Here is a 15,023-nt window from a genome sequence, read left to right as displayed (position 1 = left end):
AAATGGAGTGTCCTGTTTGGAAGGAATGGCTGGCAAGAACCCTGAACTCAGAGGAACACAGAATGTGGCCTTACCCAAGTCAAATCATTAGTTATTCTAGCTCAGTATTGTCCACATTGACTGGCAGGGTTTAAGGCTAAGGTCTTGCCCAGTTTTACATGGAGATGAGGAAGACTGAACCTGCGTCCTTCTGCATGCAGCCTCTGAGCTATAGTCTCTCTACTCTCATTAAGTTTAGTGTGTTATTGTTGATGCAGGTCCCATTTACAAAACGTATAGGCGGAATTCAACTAAAATTTTGCATTAGTGCAAGGGGATTTCCCTTCCTCTCTTCCCCACCCCCCATCCCGTGCACACACTATGCCACCCCAAAATCTGCTCTGGAGGGTTGAGGGAACCCCTAGAACAGATTTAGGGAGAGACTGTTCTGTTGCACAAGGAGAAATCCTGGTGCTGACGGAATTATCTGCTTAGTGCTGCGTTGCACACAACCCCAAGACTCTGAATTTCTGGCTAATTCAGACTTTTTTCTAAAGTAAGGACAGGAGGGGGTGACTGAAAAGCCTGGAGAGAGGAGATGGGCATGGGGAAGATTAAGGAGATCTCCCTGCAGCCATGAGAACTGACAAACTAGTCTTTGTGTTTTCAGTTTCTTTTTTAAAAAAGCTGGATTTGTCTTGTCTGTGTTCAGGGGAAATCTGGACCGGCCCACTCCAGATGGGAGCACAGCCCTGCATTATGGGGCCCAGTATAATCAGCCCAACTGCATCAAGCTCCTGCTGAAGGGGAAAGCCTCTACAAATGCAGGTAGGATACGTCCCCCAGGTGACTTCCTCTAAGATGCACAAATACATAAGCACACTTCTCTTCAGGCATGCACAAAATGAGCCTTGGTTTGGTTATTTCATAAAATTTATACACTGCTTGATTGCAAAAAACATCAAAGCAGTTTGCAAAATAATAATAATAATTAGACCATAAAATTTTTGGTAAAAGCAGTTAAAAACAACAATTTAAAGTGTCCAGGAAAACAATTAAATTGACGATAAAATAAAAGCAGGTTAAAACACACATTGGCATTCTGGATAAGCTCGCCTAAACAAAAATGTTTTTAGCAGGTGCCGAAAAGAGTACTTGATAAGTGAAGGTGCCCAGCTGATGTCACTAGGCAGGGAGTTCCGAAGTTTAGGTGCCGCCACACTGAAAGGTATTATGTGGCACCTGTAACAGGAGTTCTGCAGATTGAAACGGATAAAAATGGGGTAAGGAGATCTCGGAGGCAAAGTTATGAAGGGCTTTCTATACTGATAGCAGCAACACCTTGAACTCAGCCCCGCAGCAAGTCAGCAGCCGGTGCAGATCTGTGAGCGAGGTGTTATATGCTGAAGCATTCTGCACTAACTGCAGCTTCTGGCTCAAGTGTAAGGGATGCCCACATACGTCAACAGCTCTATGCCCTCTTTCAAGTGGGGGTAATATATTAAAATGCCCCTTCCCCCCCTCCACACCTTCTACAGCCTTGCTTTGTTTTTCTCTCTCTGTTCAGTAAATGCAGCTGGCGAAACCCCTCTAGATGTGGCGAGGAGGTACAAGCATGCCGAGTGTGAAGACTTGGTAGGTTGGGGGTGAAGCTAGGGGTCATCTGTGAAGCATTGAGAGCCAACATGGTGTGATGGTTAGAGTGATGGACCTGAGACGCCAGAGCTCGATTTCTCATTCAGCCATGAAGCTAGCTAGGTGATTTTTGCAGCAGGCACTATTTGCTGCCCTAATTACCCCGTGGGGTTGCTGTGGGGGTTAAATAGGAAGGAGAGAATCTGATATGTCATCTTGAGCTCCTTGAAGGAAAGGTGGGCATTGTCACTGTCCATGGCCACATTCCAGACAGGCAAAGGCATTTGAGCAGGGTGTGGCTAAGGACTGGTGAGGGGTGTGGCTTGCAGAGGGTCATTGAGGTCCAGGCAGAAGGGACCCTGCAAACAGTGCTTGTTAGTGAGCTGGAATTGACTGGCTACGGCTACAATCCTAAAAAGATTTACATGAATGCATACTTAATTTAATCTGTATGCTACCTTTCCCTAGTTCAAACGATGCTCAAGGAGGCGTGCAACATGGGGGAAAAAACATAATCACAACGTAACAAGAATGGTCATAAACAATAAATAAAACATCAAAAATACGCAACCAAATTGAGCAATTTCCACATAAATTATAAGATCTAAAATTAAGATATATAAAAAATCAGTAACAGCAACAATGCCCCCCCCCCCAACAAGAGTCCGTTCAGCAGCCTCAGCTTTTGTAGCTGGAGTCAGTCAAGGTTCCACCTTCCCAGGCCAGATGGAAAAGGTCTGTAGGGAGCATGTCTTCTGGGACTCACAGCCAAGACGGTTTCTGGCCTCCACATTTCCTTGGTTGTTGAATCCATTGAGCTTGGTGGGACTTACTTCTGAGTAGATATGGTTTGCACTGTTAGTAGCAGACCCATCATTGCCTCCTGTAGCATTTGGAAGGATTCCAGTGCATGATTCTTTGGGTGGGGGGTAAGCCTCATTGTGTCCCCAAGTGTGTTAGGTTTTGCAGCACTACATCACTTGCAGGAACCCGAAGGGTCTTTCTCATTGGTAAACTGATGATGGAGTCTCTGTCTCCTCTTTGTTTACAGCTGGAGCAAGCCCAGGCAGGGAAATTGGCTTCCCAGATACACTTGGACTACGACTGGGAAACCCCTCAGGAGTTTTCTTATGACAGTGAAGATGAGCTGGACGAGAAGGTGCTGTGTGTTAGGAGCTCTGACTGTGTTTGTCCTAATTCAGAAGTGGGGAGCCCAGCTCCCATCAGCCCCAGTCAACATGGCCAGTGGTTAGGGATCATGGAACTTGGAGTCTAGAACTTGCAGTGTAAATCCTCATGGAACTTGCAGTGTAAATCCTCTGAAGGTACTTCTCTTCAGAACAAAGAACTGAAGCTGCTGTAAGGATGTCTTGCCCTCTGGTTGCCTGGTAAATGACGTCCTGTGGTTGGGAAACCAGAGGGCACGTGGTTATGAAATTTGTTCCCACAAGATGCTGTGAGGGTTTTAAAAGATGGTCAGGCATTCATGGAGGGCAGGCTATGTTCTACCTCCATTGTCTAAAACGGAACGTTTCTGAATACCAGTTGTTGGGAATCACAAGTGTGGAGTGTCACTGTTGCACTCATGTCCGATTTTCGGGCTTCCCATAGACATCTGGTTGGCCGCTGTGAGAACAGGATGCTGGACCTGATGGGCCTCTGGTCTAATCCAGGAAGACTGTTCTTGGGTTCTGAGGGCTGGACCTACATGGCCAGCCTGGGGTTGTACAAGGAAGGAGCTGGTAGAAGCCTTCAACAGGTTCATAAACATTGCATCCACAGTCACAGCTTGACTGGAACTTCATTGCAAGGTCCTCCACCTGCCTAGACTGGCCCGTTTCTCTCACCCCATTACTTTCTCTCCAGCCACGCAACCTTGTGGTTTGAGGTAGTCTGTCTCCGCTACCAGCTGGGAAGCCTCAATGGGAGAGCTCTGTTGCCTTCGTATCCTCCTTGTAGGTTTTCAGGAGGCATCAAATTGGCCACCGTGAAAAGTGGAGTGTTGAAGTAGACGGGTCTTTAGCCAGGGCTCTTCTGCTTCACTCCTATGGCCTTCACTCTTGCTTGTGTCTCACAAAGCTCTTCAGATGTGCACCAATTTCGACACCATTTGCTGCCTCAAATTGGAATGTGCTTTTGAGCCATGGAGAGGCCCTTAAGACTTAGAGGATGGGTTAGTTTCAGGAACTGGTCCTGAGTGCAGTGAAAGAAGGGAATGAGCCTCTAGTACAGTGGTGCCCCGCAAGACGAACGCCTCGCAAGACGAAAAACCCGCTAGACGAAAGGGTTTTCCGTTTTGGAGGCGCTTCGCAAAACGAATTTCCCTATGGGCTTGCTTCGCAAGAAGAAAGCCCATAGGGAAATCTCCGGGGACCTCTTTTAAATGCTAGTGGTGGGGAGCAAAGCCTTCCCCCCCCCTCCGGCCTTCAGAAGAGGTCCAGGAAGGCCAGTGGGGGCCGAAAGGCTTTGCTCCCCACCGCCAGCATTTTAAAAGCAGTCCGGGATAGCAGGGAAGCGCTTCCCGCTATCCCGGATGGCTTTTGAAGGCAGGCGGGGGGGAGCAAAGACTTTTGCCCCCCGCCCGCCTTCAGAAGAGGTCCTGGACCTCTTCTGAAGGCCGGCGGGGGGCAAAAGTCTTTGTCCCCCCTGCCTGCCTTCCCGGGGGCTTTTAAATTGCCCCGGGACAACGGAGAATTTCTCCGCTGTCCCGGGGCGATTTTAAAATGCTGGCGGGCGGCAGCGCTGCCGCCTGCCAGCATTTTAAGATCGCCCTGGACAGCGGAGAAGTCCTCCGCTGTCCCAGGGTTTTTAAAATGCTGGTGGGCGGCAGCGAAGGCTTCGCTGCCGCCCGCCAGCATTTTAAGATCGCCCTGGGACAGCGGAGAAGTCTCCGCTGTCCCGGGAAGGCAGGCGGGGGGAAGCAAAGACTTTCACCCCCCGTCGGCCTTCAGAAGAGGTCGGGGGACAGACTGTCCCCGGACCTGGTCTGAAGGCGGTTTCCATAGGAACGCATTGATTGATTTTCAATGCATTCCTATGGGAAACCGTGCTTCGCAAGACGAAAAACTCGCAAGACGAAAAGACTTGAACGAATTAATTTCGTCTTGCGAGGCAACACTGTATAGTCTTCTTCTGATGTCATGCGCTCCAGATGTTTTGAGACAACTAGTATGACTCAGTGGTGAGAGATGAGGGAAGTTGTAATCCAACGAAGTCTGGGAGGCTCTGGGAGGCTGGGGAACAGTGAGCTAAGAGGTATAGGGATATTGAAACAGAGCTTTGCTGCTTTCTCCGATAGGTGAGCCCACTGCAGCGGTCTTTTGGGTCTTCATCATCTCCGACCACAGGCCAGCCTGCCCTCTTCCCTCCAAACAGGTGGAGTTGCACAGGTATAGACATCAGCAACAAGACCTACGAGACCATCCTGGTCCCCTCACGGCCTGGCCTGAGAAGCTCAAAGAGTGAGGAGACCCCACCACCGCTGCCAGTCAAAAATCCCACCAGAGGGAATTCCAAGACAAAACCAGGGCAGAGTGCTTTGGGTAAGTAGAGCCAAGCAGTGACAAGACTGACCACATGCTTTGCACAAAGGTGTACATCAGAGCCCCAGTAGAAAAAGAGCAAGTCTGTTGCAATTGGAAAATGAAGTGTGTATACACACAGAGAGACACAAATTATACAATATCTAAATTCACAATGTGCGTAAAACCCATGTCTTTATATTATACATACTGTATGTGTGTGTCTATGCATTATATCTTAGACTATAGCCAAGACTCTACATGGACATTTTCTTGGGGCACATTGGCTGAAGAGTTGAATAAAATGGAACCCATCTTCTGATTAAATAATTTCCCCTCACAAAAATATTTATTATGTTAAGTTTATGTGTACAGACATACTTTCTGATTCTTACATTCTGATGTTTGCATATCCAGCAGATGTTCTAGCCTTCAGTTTTGCAGTCAGTAATGCCCTCCCTGTAATCACCAAACTCCTAAGCAGCTGCCTATGTGCTCCGAGTAGAAAGATCTTAGCATCCGTTGGGAGCTTGTATCCAGTATCTCCATTAAGCCCTAAAATCATTGCCTGATACATTCTATTTACTGCTCACTCCTTCCAGGTATGAAAAAAGTGTCCAGGATAATACCCAACTAGGTTTTATTCCTAATAGACCCATTAAAACTAAAGGGCCTAAGTTAGTCATGTCCATTAGCATTAGCTACATCCACACTATACATTTAAAACACATGGCTTTCCCTGAAGGATCTTTAGAACTGCAATTACAGGTGCTAGGTATCATAGTTCTGTGGATATAGATGACTCTGAGTACGGCTAACATTGACCACAACCCTCCATCCTTCTGTTTACTTAGCGAATGTAATTCTGAGATCTCGGTTTCTGCTTCAGTAAGTAATTCATTTCCCATTTCTTTCTAGACCCCTCAGAGTCCTTGCCTCAGTCGCCAGATGTCCCCGAGGGGCGGCACTCGTCCACTTCCAGCGTTCCTGGAATGCAAGATGGTGGCACGTCCCAGCAGCCATTGAGCTTCCGCAATTCTGTGGAAGTCAAAGGCACAGCCTACTGGGAAACCTGCTCCGAAAAGGAAAGTGGATCCCTGCGCAGAAGATCGGACCCCAGTCAGGCGACAGTGCTACAGCCTTCTCCTGGGACCTCTCCAGAACAAGGACAAGCCAACCCGGTCAAGTTCAGGTGAGACCAGGAGGTGTCAGTTGTGGAAAGGCCTGAAAGCCAAGCACCTGGTAGGTTAGCAGTGGCTTCAAGGGCCTAGTCTAAGGTATGGTTACCATAAATGGCCTGGGGGAAACTGATTTTGGCATCACCTGCACTAAACTTTTAAAACGGTATCGTACCACTTTAAGCAGTCATGGCTTCCCCCCAAAGAATCCTGGGAATGTAGTTTGTTAAGGTTGCTAAGAGTTGTTAGGAGACCCCCTGTTCCTCTCCCACAGCTGCATTTCCCAGAGTTCTGCAGAGAGAGGGATCAATTGTTAAAGCACTCTGGCTTCCCAGCATTCTTTAGAGGAAACCATAGCTGTTCAAAGTGGTATGACGATGCTTTAAAAGCGTAGTGCAGATGGAGCCTTTGCTCCCTTCTGTCCTGACTCAACCAAACTAATGTTATTTTTAGGTCTGAACTGAATGCAGACCACCAGGCAAGACCACCCTTGCTCTAGGGCTAGGCTGGAAAACCTCGGGCCTGGGGTTCAGGACTCACACTGGGCCACAGCCCATACCAGCCTTGATCTGCACCTCCCTTGAGTGCTTTTGCCTGGCTGGAATGTGCCCTTGAAGTCTCTTGCTTGCCTGGTGGGGAGATGCATTTCTGGCTGGAGTGTACAAGGGTTAGAGTCACATCTGTGGCTCCACCCACTTTTGCCTGTGGCGCTGCCCTTTCCTGGCATGCAGGAGGTTCCTTGGCTACCCTTTGTTTACATGCACTTTCTCTTCCCTCTACAGCTCTGAGAGCACCCGATCCTATCGGCGGATCAGTAGTGGCTCCGTGGGCAAGCTGCCTGGCACCCCACTTTCCCCTCAGAGCTCTGGTTGCCCAGAAGAACTGCCTTCCTGCAAGTCTCCGATGCTGGCCCAGACGCCGCCCCCCGTGCCGATGCCAAGAAGGTTTGCCCCGGTGAGTTCTGTGAGATGGTGATGCTGTGTTTCAAACAAGTTTTCCACGTGGTTTGGGATTTCCTCTTGAACGCAACATCGGTGAGCATTGTCAGCATTCGGTATCTGGGGCCAATAGTCAGTGTGCATCCATTTCAGTAATTGAGTCATTGAGAAGTAAGTTCAGATGATAAAGGCTGTTGTGGAAAGAGGTTGTGGTTGCCCCTAGAACCTTCAGGCTGGTAGGAAAGAATGATGGACCTCTTGTGAGCTTCAAAGGCAGGATGAGTTGTAGAACTTTCCTATGGTGATATGTGCAGGCTATAGCACAGGGAGAGGCAGCACTGTATCAGCTGAGAGCCCAAAAACGTTTGGCTTCTCTTCCTTCTTGAGCTGTTTCCATTCCAGCTGCTTGTTAGAAGAAATCTGTAACTAAGGACTAATACCTGCGTTTGCTTTTCCCCTCTTCCCTCCCAACTCCTTTTCCTTTTGAGTTGTGTCTTAATTGCAAGCCTTTAGGACAAGAACTTTCTAATTACAGATATTGAAAAGCCTCTCCAGGAGGCTTTCCTTTCCTCTTTTTCTTTATTTTGGTTGAAGAGTGGGCAACAAGTGCTTTAGTAAATAAATAATAAATTTATTTACTAAATAAAATAAGTAAATAGACTTGAGTATTTACTCATGTCTAATGTGCTATCGAATCTAATGCGCACCTTACTTTTCAGAACCTTGAAACCAATAAAAGTATTTGCTGGTGAAAGTAAATGTGCCATCAAATCTAATGTGCACCTTGATTTTTGCAGTGTAATTTGACCAAAAAAGGTGAGCATTAGATTCGAGTAAATAAGGTAAAGGGGTGCCCAGCAGAGATTGCTAAGAACCCTAAGGCTAAGTGTGAAGATTCAAACAGCTTAAACCCCCCCCCCCATCCACAATAAATAAGCATATCAGGGATGATTTAGTCTTACAACATCTGGGTGTGTGGGTGTGTCACAGGTTCTCCCCTGCTGGCTTGCAGAATGGGTGACAAGGCTTTCGGCAGGGTTGGGTAACCTGTGGCTAGGGGTGGGTGACTCTTCACCCTTTCATCAATGAGATGCCTGTTTGCAATTCTGTTTTGGCTTCACAGAACTGCGGAAGGGCTGTGGCTCAGTGACACAAGGGAAAGAGGGTTGTGTGAAACTGACGACTACCATTTTTCATTTTTGCAGGCCAAGGGACGGCCGAAGAGAGTCATGGCCTTGGTTGACTGCAAGGGGGACAAGGCTCGGGAGCTGACTTTCTCCAAGGGTGAAGTGATTGTGGTGACGCGGGAAGAGGATGATCAAAGTTGGGTGAGTGTTGCTGCTTCCTCCATGGGACACTGTTCCTTCTAGCTTTGGGAGGGAAGGGAGGAAAGAAGGCAGGAGGATGGTGCTATCAAATGCATGTTTTTTCCAACATGGGTGTGTATTTGCAATGGACCTTCTGCACCACTATAATCATTTCCTTGTACAATTGCACTCTTTCCCTTCTTTACGAGTGATGTGTTGAGGCTCCTTACGTCATACCTCTCCCCTTCCCTTTTCCCTCCCACTAGTGAAATCCATCTTTATAAGTGTGCCCAGTATTCCAGAAATGCTGTTCCTGACATTTCCCCACAGCAGACACCAGAAACGTCTTCTGCTCATCATACTCAGCAGTGGATACTCTGGTCGCTCTACTCAAATTTTGTCTGGAAAGTACTGGTGGTTGCTATGGACATGTTGGTTAAGCAGAGATTAGGAGGCTGTTGTGGTCACCACTGCTATTTCTGCCAATCGAAAGAGCGAGCCTCATTGCAGGCATTATCCCATCAATTATACAGAAGGAAAAGAGCGCAGTCACACTCTCAAAAACAATGAAACGATTGCAGTCATGTGGAAGATTCATTGCAGATTTGAACCTAAGAATGTTTTTTGGGGGGAATAATAAGGCAGGTGCTATGAAAGGTACATTTGCAAGAGCCTCTCTTTCATCTGCCTTCCCCCACCCCTTTTAATCCTGTCTCCCTCTTGTATCTGTCCCCCCCACAGATTGGGTTCATTGAAGGCGATGGCACAAGAACAGGAGTTTTTCCCTCCAGCTTTGTCCACCCTTTGCAAGACTGATGGGACCATTTTGTTCACGTTCCAGCTGCAGAGATGAATCTGTCTGAGCTGCTTTGCGGACCTAAGGTGGACTCGCCCCATCTCCTTTGAGCCTGCTGTTCTCCATAGGATGCCATCTGCGTAATCACTTCCTTGATCATATCCTTGGGAAGAAGCCACTGGCTTTGGCTTGGCCACTGTTTTCATTGCTGTTGTTAAGCAGGACCTGGAGAAAGGACAGGAGCTCTGCTGATGTTGCTTGGTTGACTTTTTCTGGCTTCTTTTTGCGGCCTCACGCAACTGAGGTATCTTCTCGTTGGCTGTGGAGGCTCCATCTCCAAGTCATCTCTGCCTCCGTTTGATTTTCTCGCTCGAGAACAAATGTACACTTGGGTGGGATTCAGACTCCTAGTGCAGTGTTTGGTTTCGTAGCAATCTCGGCTTCTGTTACGACAGTCACGAGGGATGAGCCCTGCTTCCAAGAGAAATCTGAAAACATGCAGCAAATGCATATATGCTGGAGACTTGGAAAACCAAGCCAGGCCTTTGGCAGGGCTTCAGAGCTGCTGCACATCCTGCTCCAGCCCCATGGATTCACGTTGCTCTTCCCCCAGTAGAGGTCAAATACCCTAGCCTCATGGATCCGTTTCTGCATCTCTTCATTCAGTGCAGAGTATCTTCACATCTGCTGCATGCAGACGATTCTGGGAGCCTTGGTTGGTCCCAACTGGCCTAGTTAGTTGAGAATGCCCTTTAGGGGGAAGGGTTGCAGCTCAGTGGTACAGCACCTGCTTTTCATGCATAAAATCCCAGGTTCAATTCCTGACAGCATCTCCAGGAGGGGATGAAGAAGGCCCCTGCCCGAAGCCCTGGAGTGCTGCTGCCAGTCAGTGTCAACCATGCTGAGCAAGATGGGCCAGTGGTCTGACTTTGCATAAAGCAGGTTCCTGTGTGGCTATATCTGCTAGGCACCAGGTGTGCACTGCTGGAGAAGTTGGATAATGGTGTGCAAACTCCAGGTCTTGCCTCCGCTATTCACCTTTCAGGGACTGCATTCTGCCAGGACAGCCACAGCTTTCCCATGTCCCATGGAAGTCACTGCCCTCCAAATGAAGAAGATTGATGAAGGGCAGAACTCATGTCTGATAAAGCAAAGCTTTTCAAAGCGTTGGGCGCTCGTGGGAAGTGAGGGGCATCTGTAGCTCTTCTTCAGGCTGCAAAATGTCTTGGGGCCCATATTGACCAGCCTGTCTGCCATTATCACTCATAAGATTACAGAATCATAGACTGTTTTAAGTCAGAAGGGAGCTTAGAGGTGCACACTGCAGGAATCTTGCAGCTGCAGCATCCCTGGCAGAAGCTGGTTGCACCTCTGCTCAAATACCTTCAGCAAAGGAAAGACCACCACCTCATGAGGCCGTCTGTTCCTCTGTTGAACAGTTCTAGCAATTAAGACATGTCTCCTATTAGCCAAAATCTGTTTCCTTGTGACTTCCACTCTTTGGCTCTACTCTTGGAGTAACAGAGAACAAATTGATTTTCTACATTACGGAGCTCCTGATAACTTCCTGTGGAATCTGTGAGTTCTGTAATGTTTTGAAACCACTGCTGCTCGCACTTTGGAAGCTTTTCAGGCTGAATCTAAACTTCTTGTTGTTTGGATTTGGGCACCAGCCGCCACTGGGAAGGCAGGGAGGCCAACAGCGAGCGGACCTAGAGCCAAGGGCAGATGCAGACAAGTAATTCTAGTTTTCTCCCTGTCCTGTTCCCTGCTGAGTGGTACAGGGGCTATGGAGGAGGCTGGGAGTCAGGACTGGTTGTCATTAAGAAGACAGGCCAGTGTGGGCTGGCTGAGAGCAGACTGAGTTTGGTAGGGCAGTACACCATAAGATCCAGCCCAATATTTTTAGAACAGCTCAGCCAGTTTGGAAAGTGCCCTTGTCCCGTTTTTGATCCTCTCCTGCCAAGCTATGAGAAAACCAATTCTGCAAGTCTGCAGAATGGTTAAATTTTGAACAAAAAGGAAAGCAGCTGTGGGAGTTGCCAAATTGGCAGTTCTCCCCGACAATGAAATCCCTCCCCAAATCCCACTATTAGGTTTGCAACTGTTTTTAAAATGTTACTTTTAAAAAAATGAATAAATGTGTATGTACCACTTCAGACGTTTTAAGAGGTGGATGGCCCATCAGAAAGATGAGTAGATGTCTGAACACGTGGGGTTGTCTTGCTGGTAGGTATATCTGCTGTGGAAATAGCAAATCCAGTTTGGCTCTCATGGGTGAAGAACTCACTGTGACTGCCCTTTTAAATACCATGTCCGTCCTCGCCTTCAAATGCTCCATTCTGGTTTGACCAGTTTTAAAGAGAAGCAATATCACTGTACATGCTCTGGCCCTTTCCCCAGGGTGTGAAAAGTTCAGGGCAATCTTTAAACAGCTGGTTCTTTTCCGCAGTGAGCACCCTGCAGATTTCTTTGCAAAGGATGCATGAATAATGTAGACACATAAGCCAGTGAAAGCTTTGCTGGTTCCAAAACGGAATCAAACCAGGCCCCAGATGTAAGATGATTTAAACAAGCAAAGTTGTTTTAAGCTGCTTTTTCAGCACTAAGAACAACCGGAGCTGAATTTATTATTTTTGCTCAGCTACCAGCTGTAGATGAGTAGCTTGGTGGGGAGAACATCTGCTTTGCATGCAGAAGGAGGTCTCAGTCCCTGGCATCTCCAGGTACCGATGGGAAAGATTCCCTACCTTAAACCCTGGAGAGCTGCTACCAGATAATAAACGATCCATCTAGCTTGGTTTTTATCTGGCTCAGTGTAAGGCAGGCTTTTATGTTCCTTTTAAGTAAAGCCTAGTACATTGGGCAGAAAGTCTACTAGCAGAGTAAGTATTGTTCTCTCAGCCAACCCCAGCATACATTCTCCAGGAAGAAGGGACGTGGGAACAAGGGGCATTGTGCAGTTTGCTGTGTTCATGTCTTTCTGCTTCGTTTTCTTGTGCCCGACAGTCCTGTGGAACTCACTGACACAGTATATGGTAAGGGCTAATAGGTCAATTAAGGCCTGTTTCGGTTTGTGGGGTTTCTGACCAAATACATGAATGGAATAACCATTGAGGTGATTGGATGGGACAAACAGGAAACTCCCATTTTCATTCTCAAACCTGGATTTATGTGTGTATTCTGTGCACAGAATCTGGCTTCTGGCACAAAGTATGCCTACCTAAGTATCTCAGATCTTCTACTTCTTTAAAAGATAGGATTCTAATTGTCTCAAAGACAAAAAAAGAGAGTGATATAAGGGGGCTGCAACAAAACATTGCAGTACAAAGTGCTTGTTCATGATTCCAGCCACTGGCATAGCAATCCTTGTACTCTATCCCAAGTCATTCCTTGCTGCCCAGCAGCCCTTTAAGATCATTCTGTAAATATGTAATTATTATGTAGTACAGGGGTTGCCAACCTTTTTGGGTCAGTGGGCTACATATAGAACTTTTTTAAAAAGTGCCTTAGGTCACAAAATGGCTGCTGTGGGGGGCATGGCATAATGACTTTGCTGTACTAGGGAGAGGCTGAGCCAGTGGAAACAGGAAGAGCAAACAGTATCTCTCACATTGTGTTGTTGTTTTTTTGAGGCAACGTGGCACCCTTTTGTGGGTACCATGGAAGGTACTAGGGACACTGGCACCTATAAGGTGTCATCTTAGAGCAGGGGTCTGCAACCCGCGGCTCCGGAGCCGCATGTGGCTCTTTTACACCTTTGTCGCGGCTCCGGGGCGGATACTAGCGAGGGGAGGAGGCGCATTGTGCGCCCTGACACTCCCCACTGTGACGGGCGCTGTACTGGCTGTGATGTCGCATGGGGGCGGTGCGTGCGTTAGTCACGCACTGTCCCGACGTCACCTTCCCACCCGCTGTCAGATCGCGGCTCTGGAGATATATTTGTTTTAAATGTCGCAATGGTTTTGCGGCTCCCAGTTTTTTTTCTTCTTCGGAAATGGGTCCAAGTGGCTCTTTTTGTCTTAAAGGTTGCAGACCCCTGTCTTAGAGGCTCCTGGTATAGAAGTTTACATGTTAGCAAATACTTTGAAGCTATCTCAAATTGAGTTCAGCACTCGGACCAGGGGGGCAGGACTGTGCTTCATTTCCCCCCAATTTTCCAAACTAATGAAAGCAGGGCCAGTCCCATTGTTGGGCAGAGTGGGGTGATGGCCTCTGGCAACAGACACTGGAGGCAGCCCTCTCCAGCCATTCCTCCTGAGAGTGTGCCACAGGCCTGCCATATACCTCTAAACTAGATTGCTTCCCTCAGAGTGTCTTCCCAGGAACCTATTGGTTTTGTTGCAGAAATTTTCAACCCGGTTACCCCCTCCAAAATTTGTTTGCACTGAGTTTAAAAGTACCACACCGGTATTTGGATCTGTGATCGTTTTCTTGGACCAACATAACCCTCGTCTGGTATGGGGCTGATACCACAAGTCTGCTGCTCTCTGAAATACTGCATTTTTATATATAAAAAAGACAAAAAGTTGTTGGGAGATAAGTTGAATATGCCATCTGAAAATGTACTGTTTTTTGTTCCTATCTTTTTTTTGTTTCTAATAAAAGTTCTGATTGATGATTTATTTATTTTTTACTAGTAGTACTTTGGTGTGATTCATGCCCTGGTTGGCTTCCCCCCACCATAGCTTTATTTCTTTCAAATATTTGCATATCAACTCCTTACACAAGGATCTGGAGTGAAATACAATCAAACCACAGCCATCCTCCTAGTCCTCATGGGCAAGTAGCAAAGGAGCAGTAGGTAAGAGAGGGTGAGGGAAGGAGCTGGATGAGTACCTGGCAGTAAGTCTCCAAGCTGCTTAAGGTTAGAAGTTCCTGGAAAGTGGAAAACTTTTGGCCCTCCAGATGTTGCTGTACTACAGCTCCCATCATCCCTGGCCATTCATTGGGCATGCTTGCTGGAGCTGATGGGAATTGCAATGCAGCAACATATCCCACATCTGATGTAGGGCAATAAAAAAAGATATTCACCTAGTGTCAAAAGGACAATGTAGAAAGTTTTCCTGGGCATTGTATGTTTCCCCAGATGGGGTTGGGGTTCATTTGATTTACTACTCTCTCCTCACCATAAGGTCCCAAAGGAGCTCCTAGCAATTCAGAAATACAGCATTAAAGATTGTTTAAAACAAATGTCACAGGAATAGGGAAGACGCTGACAAATGGGAGGAATTCAGTGTCATACTATGATGATTGCTCTCTCAGTGCAAAGCATCTTGGCTTGCCAGACGGAACAATCTGCCCCACTTGGAAGAACCCCTATACAAATACCGAAATTGTTATGTATGAATTCAATTAATATATGTAAAAGGAACCAACTGCCCCACAACATGCAGCTCAGGGAATTCTCACGGGATGATTTTGGGGTGGGGTGGGGGGAAGAATTGAGGGGAAAGTCTCATTGCACTGGCACCTGCTAGTGCAAGTGTTTAGTTGACTCGGGGCCAATATCTCGGGTGTCAAAGCACACAGCAGGAATAACGCAATGAAGGCCTCAGATGCAGAAGAGGGAGTGCCACAACTTAGGGGCTGCCACAGAGAAGACTCTCTCCCAGGCTTTCACACACACCAAATTCTGGGGGCAATGAAACGACCAAGAGAGCTCCCTC

At 47.5% G+C, this 15,023-nt stretch overlaps 1 protein-coding gene across 3 annotated transcripts in view; it reads left to right on the top strand.

Annotated features, from left to right (window-relative positions):
• The window catches only part of ASAP3 (ArfGAP with SH3 domain, ankyrin repeat and PH domain 3), a 72,881-nt gene extending 58,905 nt beyond the window's left edge, over positions 1 to 13,976 (top strand). For 2 of the 3 annotated variants that reach the window (XM_083750704.1, XM_083750706.1), the window contains exons 19-27: positions 692 to 807; positions 1,547 to 1,614; positions 2,666 to 2,773; positions 4,913 to 5,156; positions 6,054 to 6,327; positions 7,096 to 7,267; positions 8,457 to 8,579; positions 9,300 to 13,062; positions 13,403 to 13,976. In XM_083750704.1, coding sequence (XP_083606830.1) covers positions 692 to 807; positions 1,547 to 1,614; positions 2,666 to 2,773; positions 4,913 to 5,156; positions 6,054 to 6,327; positions 7,096 to 7,267; positions 8,457 to 8,579; positions 9,300 to 9,374 — 1,180 coding nt within the window. In that variant the 3' untranslated portion in view covers positions 9,375 to 13,062; positions 13,403 to 13,976. The remainder of the gene's footprint in view (positions 1 to 691; positions 808 to 1,546; positions 1,615 to 2,665; positions 2,774 to 4,912; positions 5,157 to 6,053; positions 6,328 to 7,095; positions 7,268 to 8,456; positions 8,580 to 9,299; positions 13,063 to 13,402) is intronic. The other variant, XM_083750705.1, reaches the window with a different exon arrangement.
• The last annotated feature ends 1,047 nt before the right edge of the window (positions 13,977 to 15,023 follow it).

This window comes from Podarcis gaigeae, assembly GCF_964106915.1.
Source record: "Podarcis gaigeae genome assembly, chromosome: 8".
Lineage (NCBI taxonomy): Eukaryota > Metazoa > Chordata > Lepidosauria > Squamata > Lacertidae > Podarcis > Podarcis gaigeae.
Note: the sequence above shows the minus strand (reverse complement) of the source record. Positions and strands in the feature narration are given on the sequence as shown.